The sequence below is a fragment of the Pinus tabuliformis genome, chromosome 4_2 (genome assembly GCF_031772625.1).
Source record: "Pinus tabuliformis cultivar Carrire ecotype Pingquan chromosome 4_2, CPIR1, whole genome shotgun sequence".
Taxonomy (NCBI): Eukaryota; Viridiplantae; Streptophyta; class Pinopsida; order Pinales; family Pinaceae; genus Pinus; species Pinus tabuliformis.
Genome location: NC_142304.1, coordinates 722,750,193 through 722,759,253, shown reverse-complemented (window position 1 = coordinate 722,759,253; position 9,061 = coordinate 722,750,193). Strand labels below are relative to the sequence as shown.

At 38.3% G+C, this 9,061-nt stretch overlaps 1 protein-coding gene across 1 annotated transcript; it reads right to left on the bottom strand.

Annotated features, from left to right (window-relative positions):
- Window positions 1-296: 296 nt before the first annotated feature.
- Window positions 297-8,848, bottom strand: LOC149171600 (uncharacterized). The gene is made up of 3 exons (XM_089426029.1): window positions 8,504-8,848; window positions 3,203-5,933; window positions 297-442 (listed from the first exon to the last, which is right to left on the bottom strand). The coding sequence occupies exons 1-3, from the start codon at window positions 8,846-8,848 to the stop codon at window positions 297-299; spliced, it is 3,222 nt and encodes a 1,073-aa protein (XP_089282155.1).
- Between the last annotated feature and the right edge of the window lie 213 nt (window positions 8,849-9,061).

Here is a 9,061-nt window from a genome sequence, read left to right as displayed (position 1 = left end):
GCTAGCACAAAATCAGAGCCCCATTTATCGGCATATCGCAATCGAGGATTCAACTTGGAGAGGTTCTACATTTTAACTTTGCCAATCGCCGATTATCGATCACCCTCTGCGCTAAGCCCCTGGGTCTTTGGCTCTTTATGTGAGTGCGGGTCAATCCCTATGTCAGATCCCCTTTATCGGTGGATCGCAATCGGAGGTTTCACTAGGAGTGACAATGCTCATCCTTCGATTACTGATCACCGATGTGACATCATCCTCTGCCACGTGTCACCTTGTGAGTGGTGACATGTGTCACCCTATTTTGGCCCCTTGTGACCCCTCAAAACGTCGAATATCCCTGCCACATGTCTGTCGTACTGCCACGTCATGCTAACGTCAGCTGCCTCATGTCCCTTATCGGAACCAATCACATGTCGCCATGTGTCATTAATCAGAGCCCATCCTGTGCTAGCACGCATCATTTATCAGAACCAATGATATTTAGCCACGTGGTCCTCTAAAGGAGAGAGAAAAGGTCCGCACTCTTATGGTTTTGCGATTGAATTCCTTTGTAAATGCCTCTTTGGACTTTCCTGGTGCTTTAAAACTAGAGGCCCAAATCACAGAAATTTAACATTATCGTCGTTCGGGGATTGTTGATTGGAAGTTTGTTAAGGTTGACACTTTTGAAAACACCAATCGTTGATCGCCGATATGGCCTGGACCTCCGATATTGTGAGACCTCTGATGTGCGAGATCGCCGATATGCCATGATGTTGATCTTGCGATATATCGTAGCTTTGATGTTTGATGCATCAATATGCCATGACCCCCGATATTACTATTGTCGATGTGTCGAGACTTCCGACATGCAGGATCGCTAATCGCTAATCAGCAAAATGCTTCCATTGTTGCATTGTACCTTGGAACCTCTGATCGACGATATGCGATATGTCGGGACCTCTGATCTCCGATTTGTGAGACCCCCAATATGTGGGATCATCGATATGTTAGGACTCGAGATTTTACCCTTAGGCATTTTCTCTTTGTTTTCTAGTTTTCAAAATGGCAACTTCAATTTGCTCTAACTTTTGATTCCGGAGTCTATTGAGGAGTTCCATATACCAATTGAAATCTAATTCTGAGCACTATCCATTGGAGGGGGTCCGATTTAGCTTTGAGGGGTTCTATGGCTTGATAGATGGTTGCAAACTTTTCTGTTCTTTTGTACTTTAGTCAGCTGAAAACAAATTTTGCATTGAGTGACAACAAGACCACTAAGTTGCCAATATAATAGTAAATATGTAGTTGCACGAAAATAACTCATACTCCATGGAATTTTACAGAATAAGAAAAAAAAGCATAATTGATATGATGTAAAAATATGAGATTATTTTTATCACTGTTGAAAAGTAAGTTATATTGTAATCAGTGTATGGTTAAAAAATTTGAGCTCTCAATTTTTCAAACAACTTTTAAAATTATTACATTTTTTTAAAATTATAATATTAAATTATTATTTTTTAAATTAAAAATCAATTTTATAAATTTAATTTTTTTTTTTTCTATTACTTACTCTACAAGGAATGACGAATTTTATAAAATTTAAAATATAGTTATCAATAATAAAAAATTTAAAAATACATATTATTAATTCAAACCAACACAATACATCTTATTAATTCAAGCAAACACCATTAATTAATGGGCCTGGAGTATGCCCTAAAACTGCTTCTGCTTGGTTAAGAGCTCGTCTTCCTCGGACGTAAGGAAACAGGTTAACGGCCCAAGACCCAGAGGCATCTGGCAGGAGTGAAACTCTGCTCCCTTACGGACCACCAGCGGGTTATTTCAGGTGGCGTGGTTTTCCTTGATAACAGTGATGTGTCAACTGACATTTGCGGATAGCAGCCAGAGATGGCTGTCCTCACTGTTGGTTTGACAAAACTGAGTTTGATAGGTTTTTCCACCTTTTGAAAAAAAAAAAAAAAAAAAACACCATTAATTAATTACTTAGTACTTAATATTTACCTGTATATTATTTTAATTTTATATATTCATTTTTGCAATCGTTAAATTAAATGGAAACACGGTGTCGTACCACGATTAAAACTTACAATACTCTGTTTAATATTTATTTAATCAATTGCAAAAGGGTCTAAACTTTTGGTCCACATCTTGACATTTGTTGGATCGATATACGAGGGAATACTATATATTTTTTCCTTGGACATAACAGGTTGGGCAGGTACAACCAAACATATAAAATTTTAAAGATTGAAACGGTGAGATAGAAAAATGACATATATAAACTTTGACATGATAGGTTGAGTTAAAAAATGTTAAATTTATTCATATATTAAAAAGATTTAAACCATAAAAAATTACAACAAAAAAACCACTATTTAATTTAAAATTTTATTATCAATTTTTTACAATTACCCAATAGCTATTTCACTTATTTGTTACAATGTCCCTTTTCCCACATTAAAATAGACCGTTTTCCATTTTTCTCCGACTTAATCCAGTTCCTTACCATTTTTCTTTATAAAATCATCTCACAAATATTAATTAATAAATATATGAAATAAATCACCATTGAAAAATATTTTTTAACTACAAACAAAATGAAAACTAAATTATTTTTTAATTAAAAACAAAATGAAAACTAAATTTATTATCAATGATATTAATTTAAGAGATAATTTTTTTTAATCAATATTTTTTTCCTATGTATTAACCATATTCTCAGTAACTAATTCATCTTAAAAAACGAATGCTATGAAAATACTTTTATTTCAGGACGAAAAAGCATGATATTGTATTATATGAGAAATATAAAGAGGCATATTTGTACATTCGATTGAAATTCTGAAGATGATCCATAGCTCTGGATCATTTATCAAAAAACATGGAACATATTCCAAAAAAGACACCTGCCAGGAAACTGACGGATCAAAGACTAATATCCAGCTACACGATTATCTTAGATCATAGAGTTCACAGATCATAGACAAAAACATCCAGCTACAAGATTTTCTTAGATCATATATTTGTCATAGGAGGAGAATTCCGCGGAGATAAAACAAGAAGCAACATCAATTAAAACAAAATGCATAGAGAAAACCTGTGAGACTGCTATCATAAAATTAGAAATCAGGAAGAGAAAATTCCTGGATAGAAAAAATTTTCCCTTCAGAAGATACCTGCAAATACCAAGAACCTGGAGCCGAATGAAGACCCTTTTTTGACAACAAGTCTGCCTGCTGATTTTGAGCCCTGCTGATATGATGAATAGATCCTCCATCCAAACATCCCCAGAAAAAACTGATCCTGTCCATCCATCCTACAAGGTGTGGCATGAAAATATAATTTTTTCTTGAGACGTAATCCACCATTACTTTTGAATCTCCAAACACTGAGACATCCTGAATATTTAGAAAGAGGCAAAATTTTAGGAGGCCAGCGAGAGCCATCGCCTCCGCTTTACTGTTGGAGCCTTTCCCCCCGTTCCAGTGGATGTAAAATTGGTTATTTTCATTTACTATAATGAGAACTCCACAGCCACAGGAACCCTTCTGTTCAGCTCCATCGAAGTACGCCCTTGGAAAAATTGAGTGTTCCTTTGAAAGTTCTTTACAGGCGCCCTTTTTTTGCTTGAGAGTCTTTTGCGGGAGTGCTTCAAAGAGAGAAACAATATTGAAAAATATTTCCAAGAAAGGAGATTTGCTGTTATTGAAAATAGAGTTGTTTCGCCACTTCCAAATGCTCCACAGAGTGATAATAAAAATTGTTCTCCATGATTCCTTTTGCTCACTGCACCAGAGAAACGCTTCAATAATTGAAGCGTGGAATTTATGCTGGATTCCATAACAATTCTCCAAAGCATGCCATAATTGCTGAGTTCTTTTGCATTTTAAAAATAAGTGATCGTTGTTCTCCTCCTCTGACCTGCATATAGGACACAAACCAGGACCGTGCCATCCCCTCTTCTTTAAGTTTTCCCAGGATAAATTCTTGTTATGGAATGTTAGCCAAGAGAAGAAAATCATTTTGGAAGGGCATCCAGCCTTCCAAAAAATACAAGGGAAAAAAGGATTGTGAGGGGGCTTCTTTTGACGAATTAAATTCTGATATACATCTTTGACACGGACAATATTCATCCCTTTCGAATTTTTCCAGATGAGACAATCAGATTCCACTAAGCGAAAAATGCCATAGTTCCTTAAGCACGTCCTGATGTGTTCCCATTGAAGAGCGATCGCACCTAGATTTTCTAGATTTCCTGCATCTTTCCACAGTGGAATAGGTCCCTGCCAACCAGGAATCAAACTGTCCGAAAAGAAAAGACCCTTTCTATGAAAGAAATTTAATAAAGATTCAGGCACATTGATCTCCTCGGCACCGCTCAGGAACTGGTCTTTTCCAATAAGGATCTTGTTGCCAGTTTGGAAACGCCAAATTAAGTTCTTCAAAAAATAACTTTCTATCTTACGAAAGCTAAGCCAAATTGAAGAACCATATGAGGCGCTGATCCTTCCCTCCCTGAACCAAAATGATAAGTCCTTCCTGCCCAAGTATTTCTTCTGAATTGTGATACTCCATGGTCCTTCTCCATGAATCACTCTCCACAAAGACTTGCATAAAAGAGCCTTCCCAAAAGTGCACATATCGAGCAAACCCCATCCTCCCATACTCTTTGGCAACGAGATACTGGATAACTTTGAGAGATGATATTTCCTTCTTTCTGCTTGACCACCCCAAATAAAATTTGTTGTTAGTTTATTCATATTTTGAATTATACTCGCAGGAAGAAAATATAAATGTGCCCAGTAAACCGCAAGTTGATTTAATACTGATTGTGCCAAGGTCACTCTTCCCGCCAGAGAAAGGCATCTATATTCCCAAACTGAAATCTTCCTGTAGTATCTATCTGGAATCCATTGCCAATCTGTCTTTGAGTATCCATTTGCTTTTATCTGAAAACCCAAATATTTAATTCCAAGACTGATGGATTGCGCCTTAATTCCAAAAAGGTCAGCTAACCATTCAACTTCATCCAGATTGATATCATTGTGGTAAATTGTTGACTTCGCATTGTTTATTTGCAATCTTGTAGCCTTTTGAAAATTTTTAAGGATTTCATAAAAGCATATCCAGGTGAATCTGCAAATCATTCCGAATAAAATAATATCATCTACAAATAAATTGTGTGAGATTGAATTATTTCTGCAAATTTTAAGAGGATGGCACTTGTTTTCCTTGACGGCCTTGTTGATATGTAGGCTAAGCGAGTTCATAGCCAAGATAAACAAAAGCGGTGATAGGGGACATCCTTGGCAAAGACCTCTGGCCGCACGGAAAAAAGGAGATGGAATCTCATTAATGATGATCGCATAGTCCACCTTTTCAACGCAGGCCATGATCCAGTTGATCATGCTGGCTCTTAAACCAATCTTTGCGAGCAAACACCTGGTGAAGCCCCAATCAAGGCAATCGTATGCCTTACAGAGATCGATCTTGAGAATGACCGCATCACTTTTTTTAGAATGTATGGCAAACAGACCTTCCTGTGTGCTTGCGACTGCATCCAGAATATTTCTTCCCTTTAAAAAGTCGTGTTGGTCCTTTGTTAGGAATTTTGAGAAAGTTCCTTTGATTCTTTCTGCTATGATCTTCGATATAATTTTGAAGGAGATATTACAAAGTGAAATCGGTCTAAAGTCCTTGAAGGATTCTGCATCTCCCTTTTTAGGAATGAGTGCTATATTAGTGGAAGAGGTTTTATGATTGATACTACCTAACATCTTGGATCCTTCCACCATCCTTAACAGATCAGATTTGATAAGATCGAAAAAGTGAATGAAGAATTCTATCATCCAGCCATCTAGACCCGGGCACTTGTCCCTTTTAAAAGATTTCATTGTTCCTAACAGCTCCTCCTCAGATATTGGCTGGAAAATTTGATCATTTAGTCATCATCAAACATCCGAGGAAACACTTCAATGCCCCACAAAATATCCTGAATCTTGCATTCTTTAGACCTTTTGTACTGATTTTCAAAAAATTTCATCGCCTCGTTTGAAATGTCCTGTTGGGAATATAGGAAACCTCCTCTTCCATCACTGATTTTCCATATAGAATTCTTTTCACATCTGGAGCTGGCGAAATTATGAAAAAATTTTGAATTCTTGTCCCCTTCCTTCATCCATATCGCTCTGCTCTTTAACCTCCAGAAAGATTCTTCCTGTTCTAAAATTTTCAATTTTTTCTTTTGGAGCTCCTTTATCCGACATCTCATTTTAAAAGATAACATATGTGTAGCCATGGATTCCGCGGCGCTGTCTAATTCCTTTTGAATTTCCCGGAGATCATTTCTGTTCGCTTGCCTTTTCTTGAACTGCCATTCTTTTACCACCTTTCGAATGGATTCCATTTTGTCCCTGAACGTCATTAAAAGTGGAAATGATTCGGGAGACGACATCTCACTCCAGGATTTAATTATGATATCATTAAACTCTGGATCTTCTAAACATGATCTGTTGAATTTAAAAGAGTAGCCTTTTCTAAACCCCTTTTCCCTCCATCCTAGCATAATCGGTCTATGATTAGAAATGAAGACATTCTCAATTGATGAAAAAGGCATGCCTAATTTATCAATTAGACTAGCATGAAGAATAAATCTGTCGATTGTCTTGGCAATATAAGCTTTCTCGGCTCTTCCATTTTCCCACGTCAGGTGCAATTTGGGAGGGAGGATGTCAACAAAGTTCCTACTTAGAAACTCATTTTTAATTATGTCAACAATGGGATCCTTTTTCTTATTGATGCCCCATATTTCATCCATATTTAAGGTGACATTAAGGTCTCTTGCAATCAATAAAAATTCAACATCAAAAATTTCTGAAGCGAAAATGATAATCTGTTCTTGTAGGGAGCATATATATTCAAAATATTTATTGGACATTTATGACCCCTTATTTGTGCCGAGATGAGGATGCCTGCGAGATAGCTATAAGTTTTTGCTTTGATCCAGTTAGGACCTCATAACACCGCTAAGCCGCCAGAAAGGCCATTAGCTTCCAAAGTGGAAATGTGCCAAAAGGGGAACATCTTCCTGAAATAAGAAATTGTTACAGAAGAGGCATGCATGGTATCTTGTATTAAAATGATTTTGGGGCTTGCTGATAGGAAAAAATTCTTTAAGGCCGCAAATTTTTAGTCTGCCCCCAGACCTCTAATGTTCACGGATATAATGAAATTCATTGACAAGGCTTTCAGGCCATGCTTGCTCTAAGAGGCCTTTCTTCAGTCATATCAATGATGGTTATATCGATAAGAGATAGATTACTGACTCCTCTGCCTACTCCTTCACCCCTCCCCCTGAAGTGTCTACTGCCCCTGTTGTTTTTCCTCCTCACCATAATGTTACTTGCAAAATTGGGGCTTATTTGGGGAGATCTTTGATTTCCGGGCTTATGAATGGTGAGAGGCCTGAGCTCCAGTGGTTTTTTTGCTTAAAAGGTAGTCTAGATCACTACGAATTGAGTCTGTAGGCGATGAAATAGGAGAATTAACAGGGGTGGGCATAATCAGAGGCTCTTTTCCTTTTCTAGATGGGATTTTTTCTTAATAGGGGATGGAGATGAGGATTGAATAATGTGGACCTCCTTGCTGATGTTTATTAAAGGCCGAGGGATCGGGGGAGGATTTGGGACTTCGTGATCAGAGGATGGCTCCAAAGGAGGGTTCGAAGGACAAGGAATTTCATGATCAGAGGCTATCTCCAGAGGGGGCATCGAAGGAGATATGCTATACAAAGGGTTTGAATTTTTGAGCGACGGAGGAGTTTACTGATGATCATCATTAAACGTCCTATGTTGTTCATCAGACCCAGAAGGAGACTGGCTTTTTGGAGATGCTAATTTCTTCGAATCCAGGGTAGAGGCTTTTATTCTATAAGACTTTGTCGCGAATTGGTGGATGCCATGATGCTTTCGGCTTATTATAGGGCGCCGCGAGCAGTTCTTGATAAGATGACCAGTGCGATGGCAAGTTGAGCATCTAAAGGGGACTCCCCAGAAATCCAGCCTCTGTCTAATCTTTAACTCCCTCTAGAAGATATCAATATGGTCCGGAAAACTCTTTTATGTTTCTCTCCTAAGCACCATGGGTCAACATAAACACACCTCCCTATGGCATTTTCTATCTCTGCTAATGTTTCCTTTGACCATAATTCCAGGGGCAATCCGGGAAGTTTAACCCATATCAGGTTATTGGTAGGGGTATTCTTTAACGGGTTATAACCCAAATACCATTTGTGTAATGCTAGAAAACTTCTTCCATAAACCCACTATTGCTTCAGAATGGTTTCCAGGTCACCCGCACTAAGGAAATGAAAACAATACCACTCCTTTAATAATTTGGTCGCGATAGGAACATATCCTATTAATGGTTTCCATTGCAGCTTGAGCCAGCTTCTCATTTTTTGGTCATCCATCTCCGAGAAATGCCACCGGCCTACCAGAGCATTATCCTGGAGGCTTCCTATGCGGTCTGCCAGGTGAGGGCTATCAATTTTAATGGCTACAGGAGGGGGAATAGTTTTTATAGGCTTTAGACTTTTCCTTGAATGGCCTTCATCATATGCCCTTCCTTTTGGCTCTATCTCGATTTTACTGTTTCCTCGAGGCGACCTTACTCTATCGATACCACCCATGTCATCTTGAGAACCGGAAGGGTGGATCACCATGTCATCCAAGGTGGATTGCCATTCATTAGACATCTTGGCGTTGATGTGGAGGGATTCCGCCTGAATGGCCGCATGTATCATGGCCTCCATGGCTGATGTGTCCGATGGATAATCCATTCATAAATAGCTCACCTAAACCTTATCTCATGGGTACTGGAAGAAATCCAAAAAGGATATATGTCGGACACTGCAAACTGATAGGACGGGTGAAATGTGAATAAAATACCTGGAGAAAGAAGGTTCAAATAACTCTCGTCTGACCGAAGTACTGGCGGTAGGAAGCCTCGGGAACAAAAGGCACTTTCTCCAAAAGGAGAGATTTCAATTACG

Excerpts from the sequence above, each read along its gene's own strand:
- LOC149171600 (XM_089426029.1), bottom strand. The coding sequence starts at position 8,848 with ATGGATTATCCATCGGACACATCAGCCATGGAGGCCATGATACATGCG. Across the intron at positions 5,934-8,503 it reads GCCTCCAGGATAATGCTCTG|CCAATATCTGAGGAGGAGCT; the intron begins GTAGGCCGGTGG and ends CAAATTTTCCAG. Across the intron at positions 443-3,202 it reads GGGTCTTCATTCGGCTCCAG|GATGGGCTCTGATTAATGAC; the intron begins GTTCTTGGTATT and ends GTGCTAGCACAG.